This window comes from Protobothrops mucrosquamatus, unplaced genomic scaffold, assembly GCF_001527695.2.
Source record: "Protobothrops mucrosquamatus isolate PMUCROS unplaced genomic scaffold, P.Mucros_1.0 scaffold551, whole genome shotgun sequence".
NCBI lineage: Eukaryota > Metazoa > Chordata > Lepidosauria > Squamata > Viperidae > Protobothrops > Protobothrops mucrosquamatus.
This window is the reverse complement of record NW_015386855.1, coordinates 261,779-287,249: the sequence shown is the minus strand read 5'-3', so window position 1 is coordinate 287,249 and position 25,471 is coordinate 261,779. Positions and strand designations below refer to the sequence as shown.

Genomic DNA, 25,471 nt, shown 5'->3' with positions numbered 1-25,471 from the left:
AGCCCTGAAGGCCCATCTATTCCGTGCGGCCGGCCTGGCGTAGCTTGATTATGTTTCAGTGGGGGGTTTTTTACGGGTGTGTTTTTAGAACAGGCCCGTTATTTAATTCGATTTTAAAACAAACTATTTATTACCATGGTTTTTAGTATCGCCTGTTCACCGCCCTGAGTCCCGCAAGGGAGATAGGGCGGTATATAAAATAAATAAATAAATAAATAAATAAATAAATAAATAAATAAATAAATAAATAAATAAATAAATAAATAAATAAATAAATAAATAAATAAATAAATAAATGGCTTTGCGTACATGGGGCCCTGAGATGAGGACTTTGTCATTTTTACCTTGGATGGGGTGGTACTACCCCAGACAAATCTGGTCTGCAACTTGGGGTTCTCTTGTTTGAAGAGCAGGTGGCAGTCACGGCTAGGAGAGCCTTTGCACAACTTCGGATTGTGCGCTAGTTGCAGTCTTTTCCTGGATCAGGAGTCCCTGAGCTCAGTTGTTTAGGCCCTAGTCATCTCATGGTTAGAATATTGTAATGCACTGTAAATGAGGTTACCCTTGAAGAACATTCAGAAGCTACAGCTGGTGTGGTCAGTTCTTGGGGCTCGAAGAATGGCTCCATGAGCTGTATTGGCTGCCAGTCTGCTTCTGGGTGCAATTCAGGGTGTTGGTAATAATCTTTAAAGCCTTTCATGGCATAAGTCCAGGGTACTTGTGTTTGTGTGTGTGTGTGTGTGTGTGTGTGTGTGTATACTACATTCAAAATCCTAGGCTGCTTGTTATCTTATGTCATTGTTTGCTAAACAGTATGCCATTATAAACCAATGTGTGCATAAAGAGATTTAATTGTATTAACAGTTTGGAAGCATAGAAAAGAAGCTATTATGAAATCTAAATCATATACAAAATACTGATATTAGGACATAAATTAATAGAGTAATTGTTTCTTTTTCATTATTTTGCAATACATTGTGTTCACATGATATACTTCTTGCACATTCCTTCCAATTATAGCAAAGTTTTCATGCAATGCTTGTATAATTTAAGTGGTGATATTTACTTAGGAATGTTGACAACCATCATATCCTGTGAATAGATAACTCCTGTATGTCTGCCATCTACCGTACATTCAAAATAGCATTAAAATGTTATTTATTAGAGCAATAGTTACTCATCCATACAAGTATTTCATCCATTCACTTATTGTTACTTAAAAACTCCTACCTGTTTATTAGATTCAAGTTCTAATGCATATTTATTTGGAAATGGTAAATAATTGAGGTTGGAATCAAATTTACTATCCCAACTGCTACAATCTTAACTGCAATAATATATCATAGAGATAGTTTTAAAATATCTGTTCAGACCAGAATTATGCCAAACCAATCTTATTTCATTCATTGACCAAGTAACTAAATTAGTAGACCAGCGAAATGCTGTGGACATAGTATACTTAGACTTCAGCAATCAACAAAGTAGACCACAACCTACTTCTTGGAAAGCTAAAAAAGAGTGGGATAGATAGCATCACCATCAGATGGATTTTTAACTGGCTGACAAACCTTATTCAATGAGTAGTCTTTAATGGTACTATGTCTACATGGAGGGAAGTAAGCAGTACCACAAGGTTCTGTCCTAGGCCCAGTACTCTTCAACATCTTCATAAACGACTTAGGTGAGGGAATAGAAGGGGAACTTATCAAATCTGCAGATGATACTAAGCTGGCAAGAATAGCCAACACCCTAGATGATAGGTTCAAGATCCAGATGGATCTTGAGAGTCTTGAACACTGGGCCCTATCTAACAAAATGAAATTCAATGTAGAGAAAACTAAAGTCTTACACTTAGGCAAGAAAAATCAAAAGTACACATACTGTAGAGATTGGGTGAAACCACTCTTTTAAGCCTTAATAAGACCACACCTAGAGTACTGCAACCAGTTCTGGTCTCCACACTAGAAAAAAAGATGTTGAGACTCTAGAAAAAGTGCAGAGAAGAGCAACAAAGATGATTAGGGGACTGGAAGCTAAAACACATGAAAAATGGTTGCAGGAACTGGGCATGGCTAGTCTAGTGAAGAGAAGGACCAGGGGACACATGATAGCAGTCTTCCAATATTTGAGGGGCTGTCACAGAGAGGAGGGGATCAACCTATTTTCCAAAGCACCTGAAGGCCAGACAAGGAATAATGAATAGAAACTGATCAAAGAGAGGTTCAACCTAGACATAAGGAGAAATTTTCTGACAGTGAGAACAATAAACCAATGGAACAGTTTGCCTTCAGATGTTGTGGGACTTTCACCACTGGAAGCTTTCAAGAAGAGACTGGACTGCCATCTGTCAGAAATTATTATTATTATTATTATTATTATTATTTTTACAACTTATATGGTGTAGGGTCTTCTGCTTGGGCGGGGGGTTGGACTAGATGACCTACAAGGTCCCCTCCAACTTTGTTATTCTAATGGTGTGATGTGTCACATAGCCAATTAATACATCAGCTCCTTACTGTAATTTTTATATCAGTAATTTAAATCAAGAGTAATCAAACTAAAAACACCCATACACTCTTTTTCAGATGGTTCTTCTGGAAGCAACATACCTCCTTCAATTATACTGCGTAGAAATTTTTTAAAAAGTGAAATAAGCTTGAAAACTTAAAACAGGTCACTTTTCTTTAAAAATGAATGTTCTGTTCAATCAACTATTTGGTAAGCCTAGTAAGAAACTTAGGTGCTTATATTTTTTTCCCTAGGACTGGAAGATAGGAAGTTCTCTCTTATTTATGAAGATATAGGTGTAGAAAGTGCAAGTTGCTTTATCAAGCAAAATATTTTCCCTGTATAAGTAAATAATGACTTGCTAAATATATTGTCATACATAGCGTGATCTGTTTAATAAAGCTTAACCTAAGCAAATTTATACTAATCACATTTGTATTTTATTTGCATTATTTCATCTTTACTTCTCAATTTTCCAATTCTGTATCCTTTGCCTTTTTGCATTACTCATCCAGAAATGCATTCACAGGCTATATGTGTTGAAAGGTAGACATAATGGTACCTGTTTTCATTGGCAATACCCAAATGTTATTACCCATCTGTGCTCTTATCATGTGGAGGAGAGGTAAGGGGAAAGGCATCTGAGTAAAACTCAAAATTACATTATGTCAGATATATCATATGAATTTGCCATTATAATTAGTACCATTTGCAATGTCATCATGATACATGTGATATTACTTTACTCTTATTATAGGTACTCATGATTAGCTCTTTTATAAAAGAAGTGTTAAATTTGTTCCCCTTGTCATTGTACATTTGTGCACCATTTTCTTGTGTCTCTGATCATATCTTATAGTCAGGACCAAGACTGCTCAGTTGCATTTCCCAAACTACTTTGCAGTGAATTTCATTAGGGAAATAGTGAAGTTTCTTGCAAGTTAGCTCTATTATGCCTGTTACAACAGTTTAGATTTGGATTGGGTTTCCAATAGCTAGCTTTCTGATATAAGAATTGTGTTTACAGAACACACACAGAGAGAAAGAGGCAGTAGGATTGAGAAGGTTATCAATGTCTACCTATTGTTCTATATTTTTAATTATTTCTTCTTTTACTAGGCACCTTAATAATGAACATGCATTGGATGACCGAAGCACTGCTCAGTGTCGGGTGCAAATGCAGGTGGTCCAACAATTAGAAATACAGGTTTGAGAATATTTCCATATTCTGAATATATTTTTCCTTGAGAAAATTGTTTTAATTTCTTATGGAATTATATATACATGAGTTAACATTTATGAATGTGTTTTAATATCTATTTGTATGTTTTGAAATAAATTACATTTCTAAATACTAATTAACTATCCTAAGCAATGCAATTTAAACATTTATTTAGAAAAGAGCCACTGAATTCAAAGAGTATTTTTTTCTAAATAAGCACACATGAGTTTTGACTTCAGTTACGTTAAAATTGTTTTTAGCTATCATTTTTTAAACCTTTATTGGTAATTGTGCCTTTAGGAAATAGGATGTCTGTGGTGACAAGTCATTATGCAAATCTGGATTAATTTATTTTCTATAGCCATTGTATTCATATAAATTCTCAACACCTTCTAAAGCAACTATTCATAAACATAAATATAACATCATAAATAAATGCCAACTAAATGCAACTAAACATTTAACCTTAACACGTCTCTGTACTATCTGCCATATTAACTTTCTGTACATTCTAGTGATGGTCAAAATTCTTGAGACCTTGTAGATAAGTCTTCATAAATAATGTTTTAGACCAAAAGAAACTCTAGCAGAATTATATTTAATATTCTTTTTAGTACAGATCAATTAAACTGTAATCTATTTAAAACATGTCTTCTTTTATAGCCCTAAACAGTTTTACTGTTATCATTTTACATTTTGTGCTCATTCTGCAAAAGTGATAGCTGTCATAGTATGGAAAAGTCTCATAATATAAACCTGGGTTGTTTGGGTTTGAGGCTGTGGGGTTTTGTTTTGTTTTAAAACATGCATGGTTAACCTCTTTGGATTCCTTTTTTTGGCCTGCAAATTAAACAGTGGGAAATGAAATAACTGTAGTGACATCCTTTTCCATTTTACATACGAGGACTTTGCTTTATTTACCCATCCAAATCCTCTCTCTCTCTCTCTCTCTCTCTCTCTCTCTCTCTCTCTCTCTCTCTCTCTCTNGTGCAATTATTGCAAATATGTCTATTTTATACTAATCAGTATCTTATTCTGAATCCAGCACTAAACACAAAGATAATTGTTTATTAGTTTGGCATGGAAAAGAAGATTTTACACTAAAGTTTTAGAGTATTCATTTAATGCATTGTTTTAGTGTATTAAAGTTAATCTTACTGGGATAGTGCTTTTAGGATTTTTATGTGTATTTGGTCTTTTAAAAATTGAATGATCATTTGTTTTTGCATTTTATATACACAAATCTAAATATTATTGTTGAATAGTATATTATAATATAGTAATATAACCAAAGGAGAGAGCCTCATATAATCCTGGTCCTTTTGTGAACCATGTTGAATGCTTTCTTGAAGAGCAATTTACATTTACAAATATGCTGTGATATAAAAGTCTCAATGGACTTTCTGCTTTCAAGGTGACCAATTATGAGTTTTTCCCTCCCCCCTCTTTTGTATTACTGTGGAAAAGTAAGGTCCATCAGTTGTAATGAGACCCAGAACAGTGTAGATGTCAGTTTAGTGGCAGAGTTCAACATTTCACACTGCCTGGTCCCTGTCACTCTATTGAATTAGATTGATTATGGTAGATTGCAGGGGGCACTAACTGAACCTCATGGGAATGGATGAAAAGTATAGAGAGTCTTGGCAGGCACCATGCTATGAGGACCCTTCACCTCTTCACAGCTGTTGGTGCTAGCCCATTGCTAATAGTGTCCATAGGACTGTAAAGAAACACTATGGGCCATCTAATTTACAGACCTACTAACTTGCTACTGTTGAGTCAGTAATGACCTCAATTCTCTTATTGACAAAAAGATGAAGTATTATTTGGTTTTCTCTGACCTTTTAAACATGACAAAAGCTATACAGCTTTCTTCTTTCTCTCCCCCACTCCTGAAAATCAAAGTTCCTCTGTATAAAAGTTTTCACTGACATAGGCTTTGATATGCAGGAACATTACTCCATAACAGTCTCCAAAGATAAGATGTATCGTATGAAATAAAATAGCTGTTATTAGTCATTTCTAAAATGCTTCTGATCTCACTCTTTCTTTAACAGCTTTCTAAAGAACGTGAACGTCTTCAGGCAATGATGACCCACTTGCACATGCGACCTTCAGAGCCCAAGCCATCTCCAAAACCTGTAAGTGCATATTGCTTTATAAACAGTAAATAGGTCTACAAAATGTAACAGACTAAGAAAATGAGCAATTTATCGACAGTTGGAAAACAATAAGTGTGATAAAAAATATGGCAATAAAATGAAGGTAAAATGCAATCGCTTGTCAAATTGCATGTTTCTTTAAAAGTAATGCTATCTTTTACAAAATCTGTCCAATCTATGCCATGGGGACACTAAACAAAGTACACCTGTAAGTGCACAAATGACTCCCTTTCTGCTGAAGCTAGAAAGAATATCATTTTTGAAATAGACTCACAAATATTAAAAAGAAAGCTGTTTTGAAAGACCTGAAGTTCAGTTGACTCAGAAGTAGTAAAGAAAAAGGCTATATAAATACATAGGTTAGTGTTGTAGTTTACCCTATCATTTAAAATATCCATCAGACTAGGCATCGCGTTTTGCAATATATTTGTCATTGGTGAGAATCAAATTGTTCATCTGATATCATCAATGCCACAATGAGTATCTACTCCACTTTTGACAAAGATGTGAGTTACTGATATATCACTGCCTGTTTCTGAATTAGAACTGATAATGGAATAAAATATGGAACCTTTTTCAACAGCCTTCTAATATATTTGCAGATTATATATACATCTCAGTGTAAGTATGTCAGGCTACACTGCTTGCGTCATATAATTCGATAAAAATTAATTCTAGTGAGACTACATTGGAATACTGTGTCCATTTCTGATCACTATGATACAAAAAAGATGCCCCTTCCAGACTTACGATTCTATGTTCTATGTAATCAATAATCTTTGAAAAAACTAGAGTAAAACAGCATACAATTTAAAAAAAAACATTCTTGTATATTACAGCCTCCTAAAAATTCCTTAAACAATGTATTTTTTTCCAAAACTGCACAAGACTTTGTTTTAAAGCATATTCTTAGGATTATCTGATATGGAGAGCAGAAATCAAGACCACCATTAATAATCATCGAAGAGTTAACATTTTGTGTATCTCTCTTATGCCATCTAGTGATTCTTTGAACTTTTTCACCTCCCAAACTGATTGCCCATGGTTCCTAACTTGGTGGTTGCCCCTCTGGATTTTCAGTGATTGGTAGCATTTTTATATACAGTGCATTCAGAAAGTATTCAGACCCCCTTCACTTTTGTCAATTTTGTTATGCTGCAGCCTGAAATCCATTTTTTCTCATTAATCTACACTCAATACTCCATAATGACAAAGTGAAAACAGAATTTTAGAAATGCCTGTAAATTTAGTAAAAAGAAAAAACTGAAATATCACATTGGCATAAGTATTCAGACCCTTCACTCAGTACTTTGTTGAAGCACTTTTGGCAGCAGTTACAGCCTCGAGTCTTTTTAGGTATGACGTGACAAGCTTTGCATACCTGGATTGAAGGATTTTCTACCATTCTTCCTTGCAAATCCTCTCAAGCTCAATCAGGTTGGATGGCAACTGTCGGTGGACAGCCATTTTCAGGTCCCTCCAGAGTTGTTCAATAGGATTCAAATCAGGGCTCTGGCCAGGCCACTCTAGAACATTTACAGAGTTATCCCTAAGCCACTCCTGTGTTGTCTTGGCTGTGTGGTTAGGATCATTGTCACGTTGGAAAGTGAACTTTCAGCCCAGTCTGAGATCCTGAATGCTGTGGAACAGGTTTTCATTGAGAATATTCCTATACTTTGCTCCATTCAGCTTTCCCTCAACCCTGACCAGTCTCCCAGTCCGTGCTGCTAGAAAACACCCCCACAGCATGATACTGCCACCACCATGTTTCACTGTTGGGATGATATTGGGCAGGTGATGAGCGTTGCCTGGTTTCCTCCAGATATAACATTTACAATTGTGGCCAAACAGTTCAATCTTGGTTTCATCAGACCAGAGAATCTTGTTCCTCACAGTCTGAGAGTCCTTCAGGTACTGTTTTGCAAACTCCAAGCGGGCTTTAATGTGCTTTGCACTGAGAAGAGGCTTCCATTTAGCCAGTCTGCCATAAAGCCTGGATCGTGGAGGGCTGCAGTGATGGTTGTCCTTCTGGAATTCTGTCCCATCTCCACACAAGATCTCTGGAGCTCAGTCAGAGTGACCATTGGGTTCTTGGTCACTTCTTTTACTAAGGCCCTTCTTCCCCGATTGCTCAGTTTGACTGAGCAACTAGTTCTTGGAAGAGTCCTGGTTGTGCCAAACTTCTTCCTTTTGAGAATTATGGAGGCCATTCTGCTCTTAGGAACCTTCAATGTAGCAGAACTTTTACTGTAGCCTTCCCCAGATCTGTGCCTTGCAATAATTCTGTCTCTGAGCTCTGCAGGCAGTTCCTTTGATCTCATGGCTTTTGCTCTGCTACTGTATGCATTGTCAGTTGTGAGGCCTTCTATAGAGAGATAAGTGCCTTTCCAAATCATGTCCAATCAATTTAATTTACCATAGGTGGACTCCAATCAGGTGTAGAAACATGGCAGCAACTATCAAGAGAAATGGGAGACACTAGAGCTAAATTTCATGTGTTGTTGCAAAGGGTCTGAATAATTGTGCCAATGTGATATTTTTAAAATAAATTTACAGACATTTCTAAACTTCTGTTTTCACTTTGTCAATATGGACTACTGAGTATATATTAATAAGAACAAATATTATTTTCAACAACTGTAGAATCAGGCTGCAGCATACCAAAATTGACAAAAGTGAAGGGGGTCTGAATACTTTCTGAATGTACTGTATGTATGTGGGTCTTAAACATTTGTGTTGTTTTCCATAATTGACTGTTCATTGCTTTAAGTATAAGCTTGCACTATAGTACTAAATATGTGTGCTTTTACATTTTTTTCAAATGATTGCTTTTGTTAGTTTTTAGTATCTTCACTTGGCTCCCAAATATTACTTAACATTGTAGAAAATGCATGGAAAATATTTTTGCATTATAGAATTATTTTAATGTCAGTGAATTCATTACAAATTTTAGAACTATCCCATATTTACTGTTTTGACTCTCATTACAATCAAGTTATTTTTCTATTGTTTTCTATAGTATAAGATAGATATTCACATGATAGAGTAATTGTCTCATAAATCCATCAGAATCTGCAGCTTGTTCTTTTCCAATTAATTATTCAATCAGTAATTTTTTTAAACTCCAGCAGCATGGTTACATCTACACTAATAAAGAATTTTCAGCCTATAATCCAAAACAGAATTTGAATGAATAATATAATTGAAGTATTACATTACATAAACCACACATGAAAGAATTGCTAATTGTGTTTGATGGTGAGCAATTAATACAGAATCTTAGATGAGCAATTTAAAGTGAAAGCACAGTTTAAAGTTCCCTTTGGAACTAGAGATATCTGAAGTAGTGAACTAATACTGTTGTCAAATTGGTTTGAGAGAAAAGTGGTCAATACCACACACACAAAAAACCCTAAAATTTATACACTGTACAAAAGAAGCTTCAAAATTAATATGATAATAGAGATTTATGGTCTCATGTGCAGTGGTTCAGTTAAGATGGCCCACACATTTGATAAATATTAATAGCATGAATTTATTACCAAGGAGAAATGAGCTCTGTTGGTTCATCACTGCACCCTTAACAGCTATCAGTACATGAACACAAGGTGCAACCGCAGTGTCTATTATATGACCCCATTTACTCTCTGAATGGTACTTCATTAAATGGTACCTTTTGGCCATGCTATGGATGGATGAAAATCAAAGTTATCAAGGCTGCGAGTCCAGAATAATGAGTTTTACCCAACCTTGAATATATTCAGATGAGCTGAGGTGGCTAAGTGATCATCCTAGGTTTTACATGCTTTTCTTTAATTAATAATAAATTCTATTTTATCAGCTCACAGTTGCATGCCTACAAATATGTCATGCTTATTATTGCTGGCTAGAAGAATAACTTACCGTAACACTGTAAACATAGAGGTTGACATATATGCTAACCCTAGCATTTCCAAACCTGTCTGTGCTTTATCAATAGTTTTGCAGCATGTACAATCTTCTCATAGAACTTTATTTTATTTTCATTGTGATTAAAAAATTGGGATGGGAAATAGTGGAATATCAATTTAAAGTAAATGTGTATGTATGTGTTTAGAATTTGTAGTAGTATATGTAGTACATTACTACTTTGCTATGTAGTATCAAGAACAATTCATATTGCTTTGATTTATACACTTACACAAAATCAAAGATTCTTTTGTACCTCTTAGACAGACTAAAACATTTCACCAGTGTACTGAAGACAGCAGTGAGCAAAATCATTCTATTTTCCTCCCTCCCTCTATCCCATATGTATTTAACAAAGAAAAACAGTTTGTGACTTATAAGGAACAGATGCACTCGTGATGCCTTGAGGGTGCCAGTCGTTATTATTAGACTGCTAATGCTCTTCTGCTGGCTGCTGCCCATGAAAGCAGAACAATTAGCTGGCATATGTTAAATTTTGTTTCCCTAACAAATCTCTCTCCTGACTAGATGTGTAAAACAAATCCACAAAGAAAGATCAATTAATGTTGTATGCCATTGAAAAGCAGTCTATCTTAAGTGTATTTGGGTTCTGAAAAGCAGGTATTACTAGAGTATGACTAAAAACCAAATCATCTCTGTTTAGTCCATCAAGGCACACCTACTGCCCAGCTTCTATTCATTTCAGTGCTAGATAATGCATGAGATAATATCCCTATAGATAGTGCTCTTTCTATAATTTCAACAAGCCATCTTTCAGTTCTACGTATTGAAAGATACTGTAGAATTATTGTAGCTTTGATGGGTATCAACCAAGGATAAGGCAGAAATGGTTTGGTTACTGACATGATTATCCACTTTGCTAATTGGATGCTATTTATGACAAAAGATGTATGGTAAATATGACAGAGTTAATATGCATTTTTGATAATGAGTAGCAAGGCTTTTCTTGCTGAGGGGTGTAATGAAGGGCACACTGTTAAACAGCTTGCATATATTTTCACCTTCTTTCTTTTTTTCTCCCCACTGTGACATCCTCTTTCTAGGGTACATCAGCCATAAGTGACACTGTAATCATAAATTGAAAATGATACTTCCAGAGGAATTGGCAAACTTGACATTTCATTATATTTGTTAACACATGCCACAAATGATTGTTAGTGAAGAAATTCCATTTCCCTCTCTCCATCTCCAATCAGATTTAATTTGAAAATTTTCAGCCTCCTCTGGCTAATTTGCAATTAAGACAATTTTGTTTGAATATGTAGTAATGTCATTACCATTCCACAAAATTAGCAAGGAGACTAAAGGTCAGTGTAAAATTTTCCAGCTGGCTGGAGCCTCTCAGCTGAGATTTGGGACTGAAGAAAGGAAATCCAGCATCATCACAATAGGAACTTATTTTGAGTCACTTTGGCCAAAATTACAAGCACCTCTGTGTTCTCATCCTGGGGCTTCAACTGGTTATTAGCCTGCCCTGCAAAAGAACCTGTCAATAATAAACTACAGGATACTTTTACAGGGGTAGACTGTTAGTCAAGTCTAGTAGGACTAGCAGAATAGTCCCGAGTAACATTACTGCAGATTAGAGCATCCCCTAATTATAGTTCTTATGATGCAGTTTCATCCTGTAATTAGCTGAGCTTGGCTTTTACCTTTTGCAATTTATTAGTGGCTACACAACCATAGAAAGATTCTTTTCTCATCCATCAAACCATTTAAATACTTCTTTCTGACTTTTTTTTCTTCATGTATCTTCCTCTGGCTTCCTTCCTGGACTTCTGTAGTTAAATCTGGTGTCCAGTGTCACCATGTCAAAGAACATCTTGGAGACATCCCCGCAGAGTTTACCTCAAACACCTACTACTCCAACAGCCCCAGTTACTCCAATTACCCAGGGACCCTCAGTCATCACCCCAGCCAGCGTACCCAGTGTGGGAGCCATTCGAAGGCGACATTCAGATAAATACAACATTCCCATGTCATCAGGTAATCTCCTGTGTTTTAGTATCTTAAACATCCATAGAGGCATTTAGAGAACAAGATCTGGAAAGTCCAATAAATGCTTTATTTTATTTAATACATAAAATCATGCTTAGTATCTGAACATCTATCTATATGTGATTTCAGTAGAGAGTTTGCAGGTTTATCAATAATCTTTGAAGGAAAATGATTACAGAGTTTGCTGACTGATTTTTAAATAGCTGTTATGACAATGATAGGGTTGGAATGAAGGTAGGAAACATGCCATGTCACATAAGAATATACTCTGATTAATACATAAAAAATGGCCCCATGTTGGTAGTGAATGCTAATTTCAATGCAAATATTTCACAAATGTAAGCCAAGATGTTCTGAAGTGCAGCTAACACTTTTCATCAGTGCCACGGGTTATGCCTGTTCACACTAATAACACCAAATGTTTCCATTTTTTAAACAGAAATTGCCCCAAACTATGAGTTTTATAAAAATGCAGATGTCAGACCGCCGTTTACTTATGCAACTCTCATAAGGCAGGTAAGGTGAAAGAGAAGTAACTTTTACTGATTACATTAGAACATATGAAGGTTTGCTAGAGAACAGTACTGACTAAGCTTGTTAAGAAACCATTATTTTGTATCAATCTGTATCTTGTCTCTCTCATTTCAGGCTATCATGGAATCAACTGACAGGCAGTTAACACTCAATGAAATTTATAGCTGGTTTACACGGACATTTGCCTATTTCAGGCGCAATGCAGCCACTTGGAAGGTAACGTTTTTCTCTGTGTGTGTGTCTATGAAAGAGAATGTGTGTATCAATGCCAGCTGTTTTAAAAGAATGTCTAGGCAAGTCCCTCACGATAGCACCAGGAACATTTATTTACATGACATAAGCAGATTAGTATCTGCTTCCCCTCTTTTTAACCTGCCTCTTGAATGGAATGAATTCCCTCTCTCAAAATGACAAGTGAAAGAATAATTTTACCTCTGATATAGTTTTCTAATTTGGTGCAATTAATAGCTGAGGCTTGGCAGAGAAATGAGGGCCTGACACACTAATTACAGTGTGAGCACTCAATCATCAACACCTTTCTTAGTCGCACCATATTACTTTTTCTCTTGCATATTATTGGCTAATTAGTTTGAAAAATGTCTGTTTGCCTTGTGCAACAAATGGAGAGTGTAGGTTTTGTCTTGGTCTGTGCCTTTTATACACATCATGCCTCATCATACAGACTGAAGCTGCCACAGGACTGAGGGCCATGGCTACTCAGCTGGAACTAAAAGAAAAGAAAGTGAATATTATCCTGTCAGGCTATAAATGTAGTTTATTTACTTATACAAAAGGGTTCATCCATATCCCTGTCCAAACAACTTTATTGTCTGGATCCTACTACAAGGATCAAAAAAAGGAGAAGAAGAATGGGAGGGGGGCGGTGTTGTCTGATTCTCTTTTGGGGGAAAGAGCAATGTCTTGAAAGATAAGAGTGCTCAGCACAGATGAAGCAGACGTTTTATTTTCATTTCAAAAAGCAGTCAGAAACATCAATTAGCCATAAGCAATTTGGTACAAAAGAGAGAAATTGTTTGTAGCTCAGAAAAATAGAAGTAGCAAAGCACTCATCAGCATACTAAAATTTTAGTCTGTGAGATATGCCAAAATGAATTAATTTGGATTTAAAATGCAAATTTACCTAGCGAGTGATTGCAGATGTATGAGTATGAGATTCAAAAAAGCTTTTAACTTACAAAATGCTTAGATGATATTAGTTGTTACACTATGATATTACAATATTTTAAATGAGGATAACTATTCTATTTATGCATATTATTTGGATGATATATTTTGTATAAAGAAAATATATAAAACATGTTTTTTCTGATCTTTTTTATAAGTAATATTTATGTTTTAGATACATTTTTTTGTTATTCATTAAAGAATGTAGTGAATACTCCATCATTTGATTTACTGAAAGAAATTTTAAAAGAAATGAAAGGTGATTTAATATCTTAGCTTGGTCTCATCTCCACAGCTCGGGGATCCAGCAAAACCCATTCTGAACAGCTTATTAGTTCTAACTATATCGCATGCATAATAAAACTGCTCATTTGCTCATTAATATTAAAATTATCATATTCAGAGCCATGGGCATTAAGATCAATCAAATCCTTGGATTTCAGGTCAGATGCTATTTTACTATCTGCTTATGCTTCCTTTAAAAAAAAAAGAATTCTTCTTTTAAAGCCAGCCAGAAGCATATCTTTGTGCAAATAGAAAGAAATCTTCATCAAAATTACTTTGTTTTATATTCGTAAAATAAGAATTAGGTCATTACTTGGCTGTACTTGATGGCTATATGCCAGTTTACTTTAACAGAAAGAAATATTTGCTGAAACCTGGAATCTACTTTTTGGGGAAACAATTCTCTGCAAATTCCTCAGTCTGCTTATTTATTGATTGACATTATTTTTAAAATTTCAGAATGATATAATTTAAATTTTAAAATATAAATTGTTGTATAGAAAGCTACCACCCATTAAATACAATCATTTCAAGTATTTTCTCATTACACTAGCATATTTCACTCTGTTATACTACATAATATTTTTAAAAGTTTATTGAGAAAATCTTCTGTTAAAAAAAATCTAAGGCATTCTATTATACAAGCACTTCAACTTGGATATGTCATCTAATAATACAGAATAAACAAAATCAGTCATTTCTTTATTATAGGGATGAAAAGAATGCCTTTGAGCTTATTTGCATAGAGCTTTGTGCAAAATTAACACTTGTCACTGTAGCCTTTTTAGCATTTTAATACCTCAAGCAGGACTGGTTCCTTTGGACATTTCAACCATCCCCAAATGCTTGATCAGGGACACAACAGAGCTGACCTAATTGTTCTGGCATTTTCAAAGATACTATAATTTGTACAGATATTGCAATTTAGACCAGTTCAGTGAAAGGAAGGGTTTGACACAGCTATTATTAAAATAGCCTGGAAGGCTCTGCTATCACAAAGTTCAAACTGCAGATTGTAATAATTTGTGTGTCTGGGGGGGGGGGGCAGGGTGTTACAGTATTTTATGTATTGAATTCCACACTCAAACTATATTCTTTCTTTCTCTCTCTCTTTCTGCTATGATTTAGAGAAAGAAGATTAAGTAATGGCATTGGCAGCTTTCTTAAATTGCATTAATTTTACTACCTCTCTTTCCCCACCCCCATTTCTTTTGTGTCTGATTTAGAATGCGGTACGACATAATCTTAGCCTGCACAAGTGTTTTGTTCGAGTAGAAAATGTTAAAGGAGCAGTATGGACAGTGGATGAAGTAGAGTATCAAAAGAGAAGGTCACAAAAGATAACAGGGTACGTGTGAGGTTTGGAGGATGTGTCTCTCCTTTCATTTTTCAGCTGAATTGTTTTGTTATGCTTCATTCCAAATGGTGCATATGAATGTCATAGCTTCCACACTCAAACATATGGTTATGTTGCTACATTGATCTAGTGTAAATTCTCACTAGATTTTCCAGATCATCTTTGCTCTGCTTTTCTAGCAAAATCCTAGGCTGATTTACTTGAAAATCTATTTAGTTCAGCTGGGCTTATTCCCAGGGAAGTTTACATGATATTGCAACTGGAATACGCCACATAGCTTGGGACAAAAGAAAACTGTTACACTTTGTAGGGACCTCTCATTTTCAATGTGAATTTAGGCTTTTTTCATAGCTTTATTATTTTAAATCCATTTGTTAGAAATGTATTTTCCCTATATTAAAATTGCCTCACAGGACATGTGTTCCCCATATGGTAGTTCTTGATATTGGCTTCTTTTTACACTAAACATTTGAACAAAGTCAAAAGTCATTCAAGAAGACTTGGTTCTTTCTGTTGGCTTGTGGGCCAACAGGGGACCATCACACTGAAGATGGTTGATGGATTAAGAGAAATCCCAGCTCCCTATCTTTTAATTGTAATGTTACTAATTATAATAAACAAAAATTTAAAATATTTATTTTAAACCATAAGTTATTAATCGCAAAAATTACCTTCTTTCTCTGGGCAATATTTATAGAAAGGTCTTACAGAATAATATTTGCATTGTGTACTGTTGTTTGCATCTTAAATGTAGAAACCTCTAAGTTTATTCATCTATATTAATTTGATATAATTAAATTACAGTTTATAGACTGCATGTGTAAGTATATAGAAAAGCTAATCCATTGACGGAAAAAATCTTTTTTTCTTTAACCCACCATTTAATGAATTCATTTTTGTGACAAAAGTCAACCACTTTTTCAAACTTTCTGTCTTCCTCTGTAAAAAAAGATCTGGTCACTCCATGTGGACAAGAGTGTGTGGGGTATTTTATTTTAAAATGGAATCTCACATTGGATAATCACACATTCTGCTGTTCAAATATTGTAAGAGGAGAGAAGGAAAAGGAAGCGGTAAAGGGAGGAAAGTTCTGTGACTCAACTCTTAAGTTAAAGTCTGTGACAAACATGTAGAAGAGTATTTCCTTATGTCCCTACACATCACTCACTCACTCACTCACACACACATACACATGCACAGATAACTACAATTAGACATTTTTAGCCAACTGAAACTATTATCAACAGATGCTTCTATGGAAGAAATAAAGTGGTGGTTCAAGTATTGATTGGGAACAAGGAAGCTCCACTCTCAACCACAGAAACTCACTAAATAACTTGGGGCAATTACATTCTTTCAGCCCAATTTACTTCACAAGGCAGGACTTGGGTGCACTTGTTTTTGTTTATTTGTAGAAGAATCAGAGGCAAGAATGATATGTATGGCACTTGAGTTAATGGGAAAAGATGGAACTTAAACTAGTAGATAAATAAATGAGTTCATGTTAATTCTGTTCAACAGTGGAGAATCTGTGCACTGTTTAGAACATCCTTTGTTTCACTGGACTTTTCTATAGGAATACCCTGTGAGTCCAATGACAATAGATCATTTAATACTTTAATATTGATCAATTATTGTGGATTAATACATTGACTGAATAATCAGTTGAAATTCCATCAATCCTGAGTTCTTTTTCTCTTTGATGTAAAAATTGTTGTGTTTCCATGCTGTATCATTTCTTTCTATTCTCTGTTTAATGAATACATTTCTCTTTGAAAAATTGTTTATTTTCAGAAGTCCAACGTTAGTGAAAAACATACCCACCAGTTTAGGCTATGGAGCAGCACTTAATGCAAGCTTACAGGTAAGCCATTAAACCATTCATTTCTTTATATGCCCACCTCCTTCTGCTTGCAGTGTTTTTTGTATGAAAGATAATTCCATGTGCTAATGTTTAGTTGGGCATCTAGGGCATTGTTAATAGGTGGGTTAATCTCCCAAAGATGTTGTATCACCTAGCACAGCAAGAAGTACCTGTTCTAATTCTCTTCATGTTGATGTAAAGAAGCAAGAAGGACACCCTGTGGCAAAATCTGGAACATTCCGTTTTATTGCAAATACTAGATTGATAGAAGTTTTTGCAAATGCATGTGAATATGCATTAATATTTATCCAGGCTGTCATGAATGATTTCATATCATAGTGTTAGAGAACATGGTGCTCATATCAAAAAATTTAAAGTTTAATTGTAAGATATATTTTTTCGTACAGAAAAAGCAAATATCAGAACTCTTTTCTTTTGAATTAAGTTCTGGTCATTTTTTATTTTTTGATACAGGCTGGCAACAGAAACAAAATGTACATTATATGTTAGGACATAAGGTTTAAGATTAGTGTATTTTAGAGTCAGAAAGAGTTTGAAGGCAGAAGACATGGTGCATATCAGTGTCAAACATATTTAGTAGTTCCATTCAGCACTCCTAAGCATGTGTGTGTGTGTGTGTATTGTCAGATACAGAAAAAAACAAAACAAATTTTTCTCTAGACATTTGTATATACCTCAGTATATATTAAGCACCCTAAGAATGCTATATCATCTCCACACTGCTAGGCTGCACTGGCAGAAAGTAGTTTACCTTTGCTTGGTAATTCCGGATTAATAAACAACACATCCAGTGGCTTACTACAAGCAGCCCATGAAGATCTCAATGGTTCCTTGGAGCACATTGACAGCAATGGAAATAGCAGTCCAGGCTGTTCTCCACAGCCTCACATGTAAGTACTGCTAGCATCTTCCAATATAGAAAAATAAATAAAAAAGTCCTGCCTTGCTTAAGAATTTGTCCAGAACAGGTAAGAATGTCCAGAAACTGGCCTAGGGAATAAGCCAGTGCTTCCCAAACCTCATTAAATTACCCTAAATTGGGTAAAAGTGGTTTTTCTTTGCATAATAACACATGAACCCTTTACCAGCACAACAAAGACATTTAAATTGACTTAAAGATTGCTACCTATAAAATACATTTGAAAATCTCACAAAGTATTCCTTTTAAGATGAAAATGGCTGAAATTACCAATGATAATTTGTTGAAATGATATAAAGTTCATTCAGTGATATTGATTTTATAATACATGTAGTCCTCGAGTTACAACCATTCATTCAATGACCATTTGAAGTTACAACAGTCCTGAAGAAAAGAATTACTCAAAGTTCAATAAGATTTTCTGATAAGCAGTTTTATGTAACGAAGGAAAAGGTTTGGGAAGTACTGGAATAGGTGCTTCAATGCATGCTTAAGATTTCCATTGGGCAAATGCTTCTTATTCATTGCATGATAATACAACTTCATTTTTCAAACATGGATTCTTTTCCTAAGTTAAATCTGTAAATTAGCAAAAGAATTCCAATCAGAAATACTTTAATTGTATTTTTAGGTCTGTAATATATGTATGGACTGTTACAGAAATACTATTCTTTTAACAAACAAAAACATGCAATGCAAAGTTTAACTGTTACCCCAAGTTTACATAGAAATTAATAAAGTGTAAGTGTTTTACCTTCTTATAAATCAGTAAATCACTGTAATTACATATTCAACTTTAATTACTGGTGTGTCAGTATTGGCAAGGTTTATATGTTAAATTTTATGCAAGACTACAATTCCTATTAATATTTAGGAGCTAACTATATCATTAATTACTCTAAAATCTTTCCCTACAATGTTTTTAATGCAGCTCAGAGAGTGGTACTATTAAAAATTGATATATCGTGGATTTCAGGAATGTGTATAAAGCCTAAGAAATATCTTGCCTTAATCACCACTGTCAAAAGTAGCAGTATTTTGTTTAGTAAATAGCAAAACACATACCTTAGAGGTATTGATTTCCTGGTAATCTATATATTAATTAGCGCTATGACATCTAAGTAGACATAGATATAAGTTTGCTGTAGGATTATTTACTTTTAAATATGCAATCATGTCAATAATAATATTGTATTTAACATGTACTCCAATTCCTTTTATTATTATTTTTTATCTCTAGCATATTATGTTCAATATTGATTATATGTGCAATGCTGAAATAGTAATTGCAAGCCACTATATTCCCTATATTTTCATTTGCCTTTATAGATTTTAAGTTTTATATTTTGTTTCCTGATTTGCCTTTTTATATAAGTAAATATATTAAGTTAACAGATATATTTTACACTTTTAAGATTATCTATCTCATTCACTACCACATATATTGTATCATCTTGGATAAATAAAATTAGTGTGAACAAAGAATGAGAGATAATATTAATGTGCTTTATTGAATTCCAAACCACTAATTCTCCTCCTTCCTCCATGGAAGAATTTGTGTTTTGGAAGCATCATTAGATATATTTAAGCAATAAAACTTGAAGTAGAAAAAACATGACTACAAGGTCTTGAGAATCGCAGTGCTATGAAACAGGTAAACTGAGCAACCAGAGCAAAACTTATATTTTGTGATGTGTAGAATCAATCATGCATTCAGTAGCTTGAAGCCTTTTACTTTTAGTAATTCTCTGAGTGTATTAATGCTCTCTTTCTGTCTAAAATACCAAGAAAATAAAAATGTAATGAGCAAACAGGACTTAGATCATCTACCTAGTTATTTCACTTACATGAAGCACATATATTTATGTTTTCATTTTTTTCTATATAATGTCGAGTAGGGCATGGTACCACATATACCATGTGCAAAACACAGTTCTGTAATTTATGCAGAAAACTTTTTGCATATTACATAATTTGAGAGTATGTTTACATCCAAAGCCTGCTGTAAATTATGACATTAATTTCCATTCTAGGAATAAACTACTATATATAAAGAACCAAGTAAACCAAGCATTCAGTGTGGGAGGGAGAGAAGCTATCTGGTCTGAACATCTGGCTGACTGTGCAACAAACCATAATAATAACTCTACATGTGAGTTATTTTGGCATCAGGCAGTGTTTAAATATAATTAAATATTAAAAAATGACTGGGAACGCCTAATAAATGATATTCTTAAAAAAACATTTGATTTATATTGGGATTCAAGCCAATACATTGATTTTCTAATTGCAGATAAAGCTATTATTAGACACTCATACAACATGTACTCAGATAAAATAAGACTGACTTAGAATATAACTTTTGTCATGCATGCATGACTTTGTATTTCTCTCAAAAAATTTTATAACATAGCAAAATATAAAGAATAGGATTCTCTATAGCAGTGGTTCTCAACCTGTGGGTCACGACCCCTTTGGGGGTCGAACGACCCTTTCACAGGGGTCGCCTAAGACCATCGGAAAACACATATTTCCGATGGTCTTAGGAACCGAGACACCGCTCCGCATCCATCTCCGCATGGCCTTCTCCGCCATTTGCAGAGAGAGAGACAGATAGGCACTTTCGCTTCCCTTCTCTCTCTCTCTCTCAGGCAGACTTACCTCCTGCAGGGCTCCTGATTGGCCTTGCGCCCGGGTGCCCCACCCCCTTGGAGCCGCCCGGCCTTGGAGCCGCCCGGGGAAGCCCCGGGATCCCTGCTGGGAGCGGCCCGCTGGAGGCTCCGCTGAGTGGGCCAGCCCTCCCACAAGCCGCAGCCCAAGGAAGACCAGCCCCTGCGATCCCCAGCCAGCCTGGCCATTGGACCCGCTGGCCGGGAAGGCGCCCCGGAGTCCAGGTTGCCGGGAAGGAAGAAGGAGATGCAGCAAAGGTAGGAGAGGAGAGCCTACCCACTGGCGGCGACTTCCTTGCTCTCTCTTCCTCCTCCCTTTCTTCCTCCTGCTGCCCCCAAGGCGGCTCGGTCGGGCGCCGGGGCAAGAGGGGTGCCTGGGGGGGAGCAGCCGGGCTGGCAGAGGGGCTAGCAGGGGCTGCGTGGCACCAGCCCCCACCGCGGCTCCATCGGATGGGCGATGGGCGAGGCCAGGCAGCGCGGAATCCTGGCTGGGGCGGCGGCGGTTTCCTCACCCTCCTCCTCTCCTTTCTCCTGGTGCCCCTTGGGCGGCTTGGGCAAGTGCCGGAGCAAGAGGGGTACCTGGGGGAGAGCAGCCGGGATGGCGGCACTAGCCCCCACCGCAGCTCCATTGATGGATGGAGGACGAAGCCGGGCAGTGTGGAGCCCCGGCGGCGGCAGCCGGGCCAGCGGTGGCGGGGACCCCCGAGGATGCTGCCATGCCGCCGCTGGAGCCGCTGCCTCCTGTCCTGCGGCTGAGGACGCGGCAGGCCGGTGGCCGGGCCGGGGGCAGTGGCGAGGAACCCCAACGATGCTGCTGTGCTGCCACCGCCGGAGCTGCTGCCTCCCATCCTGCTCCCCCTCCCCGCCCGTTCGGCTGAGGACGTGGCGGAGGCCGGGCCAGGGGCGGTGGGGACTCCCGACGATGCTGCTGTAAGAGAGAGAAAGAGAGGAAAGAGAGAAAGAGAGAGGAAAGAGAAAGAGGGGGAGAGGAAAGAGAAAAAGAGGAAAGAGGGAAAGAGAGAGGAAAGAGGGAGAGAGAGAAAAGAGGAAAGAGAGGAAAAGAAAGAGGAAAGAGAGAGAAAGAGAGAAAGAGAAAGGGAGGAAAGAGAGAGAGAAAGAAAGAGGAAAGAGAGAGAGAAGAGAGAGAGAGGAAAGAGAAAGAGAAAGAGAGGAAAGAGAAAGAGAGAGGAAAGAGAGAAAGAGAGAGAGGAAAGAGAGAGAGAAAGAGGGAGAGGAATGGCGCTTCTCCAACCAGGCTGGGCGTAGTGGCCTTCCTGCCTCCCCTCCCTGGCCAGCTGGATGGGGGGTTGGGGGTCACCACAACATGGGGAACTGTATTAAAGGGTCGCGGCATTAGGAAGGTTGAGAACCACTGGTCTAGTTTTATGTTGCCAACTCTCCATTTCTCTCTCGAGAAACTGAGGTCTAAATTGATTGCTAAAGGAAGGTGCTTTTCTCTGGTCCTTTCCCATAATCCTGGTACAATGCTGATCTAGAATTTTCTTGTACATTAGCCAAATGACAAGTCCTTCCCTATTTTCACCTTCTACTTGGCTTTGATATCTAGATATCCTATAAACTAAAACAGAATGTGAGATACAACAATTTGTCATAGATATATTATTCATTTACCAAGGACAGAAGTTGGTGAAAGATTGTTCCAGAGTATGTTTTAGCACACAGTGGTTTGATCACTATTTTCTTAACTCCCAGGGCACTGACCCAGAAAACAACGGTGAATTGTTTTCTGAAAGTATTCCTTATTGCCATGTTAAAGTATATCATTCAGTGCCATATAGAATACTTCTATTCTGCTTTATTTTAGCTTCAATCACTTGTGACAGCTGTGTATGCATGTTTGCTACAGAAAAGGAAACTGGGAGTTGATAAAATGTGTGGGGGGGAAAATATGACAAATAATCTGAAAGATATGAACTCAAGCAGTTATTTCTCTTACATTTCTACTCTAGGCAAGAAAGATCTTACTTTGCATACTTTCAGTCATTTTCCCACCTTTTGTTTCAGCCGTTTTTCTCAACCTGTACCTTCTTTACAATTCCAACTTTTGAATCTATCCTTTTTTCTTGCAATTTGGTCAGCATAAACATCAGGCTTTTTCATATTTTCAAACTTTTTTCTTCTTTAAATTTTATTTCCAAAGAGAAGTGTGATTATTTTGCTCTTAAGGTCTTTTTGAGGTGCTTCAGTTTGAAACCAGTCTATTGTCAAATTGTTCCATATCTGATTATTCCAGTCCCCTACTGTTATGCTTTCACATTACTTACAGTAGGTTATATATCATTTCAATTTCAATCTCTTTCATTCCCTTGTATTTTAAACTTCATCTCATTTCTGTCATCCTGTCTTTGCATTTTTGTATTTCTGCTTTTTGTCCCATTTCATGATACTTTTGAATTTACTTTGGAGGTTTGTTCTACTGTGTAAAGCTTCTGTGATGCAAAGTTCTTGTTCACTAGGTGAGATTTGGACATTGAATGTTATAAAATAAATCAAACACTTAAAGCTGTACCAAGCTTTGGAAGAATGATTGAAAATCATTTAATTGAGTCAATGATGATACTGGTGCTTATACCATTTTTTAAATTCTTCACTCATCAGTACCATTTAATCCTACAGTGGTAATATATGAACAGATTTAAAATGCTGCAGTATTTAATTTGTAATCTTTAAAGGGCAAAGCAATGATTGAAACACTACCTACAGAGTAATGTATTGTATATGCTTTCTTGTTCAATTTGGTTTAAGACAGAGGATTGTTGCATGCAGTCTTTATAAAATGCTTTTGTTTAATCTTTTCTATTATCTGATTCATGTAGGCTCTGTCTATCCAAGAGAACATTTCAGTTTTAAGACCACTACCTGCCATTTCAAATTGACAAGCACAATGAGCAAAAAGGTAGCATTCTACCTTCTTGAGGCATTTATTCTTTAAAGATTGCTCTTAAACACCTGTATGGTTGCTAAAGTGAGTGAGTATATTTGTGAAAAGGGGGAGAATCTCTGATTCAGACATTGAGTACTAGAAAGAGGAATAAGGTGTGTGTGTGTGTGTGTAAAATTAGAATATTTCTTAAACTGTAAGACATACAGTTTAAAGCTTCCTCCTTCCATTATGTATTCAAGATGGACAGTGATTAATATTTATATGTTACTTATATGTAAGGGGGGTGTTATAACATAATGTGTGTTATGTATATGTACACTTAAAGAGCAAGGAACTAAATTTCATTTTTAATGTGTGCCATTGTGCACACAGTAAAAATACAATAATGGTTATCTATCTATACAGTGCATTCAGAAATTATTCAGGCCCCCTTCACTTTTGCTGCTGAAAAACACCTCCACAGCATGGTACTGCCACCACCATGCATCACTGTTGGGATGATACTGGATAGGTGATGAGTGGTGCCTGTTTCCTCCAGATATAATGTTTAGAATTGAGGCCAAACATTTCAATCTTGGTTTCATCAGAACAGAGAATCCAAGTGGGTTTTCATGTGTTTTGCACTCAGGAGTCTTTCGTCTAGCCACTCTGCCATGTCCACCCAGGATCTCTGGAGCTCAGTCAGAATGACTATCGGGTTCTTGGTCACTTCTCTTACTAAGTCATTCTTCCCTGATTGCTCAGTTTGACTAAGCGACTAGCTCTTGGCAGGCCGTTCTTTTTACCTCATGGCTTTCGCTCTGCTACTCTATGCCTTGTCAGCTGTGAGGCCTTCTACAAAGAGGTGTGTGCCTTTCCAATCAATTTAATTTACCAGAGGTGGACTCCAGTCAAGATGTAGAAACATGGCAGCAACTATCAAGAGAAATGTGAGGCACCAGAGCTAAATTTCATGTGTTGCTGGGAATACTTGTGCCAATGTGATATTTCAGTTTTTTCTTTTTAATAAATTTACAGGCATTTCTAAAATTATGTTTTCACTTCATTATTATGGACTACTGAGTGTATATTAATGAGAAAAAATGATTTTCAACAACTATAGAGTCAGGTTGCAGCATACCAAAATTGACAAAAGTGAAGGGGGTCTGAATACTTTTTGAATGCACTGTATTTTCAGAAATAACATTCTCATTCATTCAACTTCCCAAAACATATTTTTCCCATTCTTTTTCAGTTTATATTGTTTTCCTTTACTTTTCAACTCTAGCCTCTTGTATTTTATTTTCCCACTCATCAACCCTCTGATCTTTCTAGCTTTATAAGCTATTACACTCAGCAGCCATTGCAGCCCCTTATCATTTCCTCTTTACTTGCTTAAATGTTACATGCTTTTGATCAAACCATTGATGTTCTTTTTTATATACTGTAATATTATACCCTCCATTTGTTGCACTTTCACAATTTTTTCTACTTCCTCTTAACCAAAAGATCACTCTTGTGATAGAGTGCCTGCAGCTGTCTTAAGCTGAGAAGTGTCAGATCCCCATAGTATGGATTGTGGAAGTTTACAGGATCTTTTGGGATTTGTGAGATCTACAGTATATAGAAGCAAAATACATGAATAATTTTATTGAAAACTCTACAAATAAATATTTTTGTAGGGGCAGAGCAATAATTTTTAGATCTAATGTCAATTTTCTCATTTAGATTCAATCTGCTGAATATTAACTGTTATTGTTAAGTTTATAATTATTTCTAATGAAAATCTAACAAACTGAAAGACAATTTTATCCAAAAACTCTAATCGACCAAACAAAAACCTAACAACAACCAACCCTAAAGAAAACTCCCAAATTAACCAGCCCTGGAATGT

At 36.3% G+C, this 25,471-nt stretch overlaps 1 protein-coding gene across 1 annotated transcript in view; it reads left to right on the top strand.

Annotated features, from left to right (window-relative positions):
• FOXP2 (forkhead box P2) overlaps positions 1-25,471 on the top strand; it is a 278,095-nt gene that overhangs the window by 225,501 nt on the left and 27,123 nt on the right. Inside the window, exons 10-17 of the mRNA XM_015817103.1 lie at positions 3,628-3,715; positions 5,788-5,871; positions 11,646-11,847; positions 12,299-12,375; positions 12,508-12,609; positions 15,090-15,211; positions 17,015-17,084; positions 17,832-17,995. Coding sequence (XP_015672589.1) covers positions 3,628-3,715; positions 5,788-5,871; positions 11,646-11,847; positions 12,299-12,375; positions 12,508-12,609; positions 15,090-15,211; positions 17,015-17,084; positions 17,832-17,995 — 909 coding nt within the window. The remainder of the gene's footprint in view (positions 1-3,627; positions 3,716-5,787; positions 5,872-11,645; positions 11,848-12,298; positions 12,376-12,507; positions 12,610-15,089; positions 15,212-17,014; positions 17,085-17,831; positions 17,996-25,471) is intronic.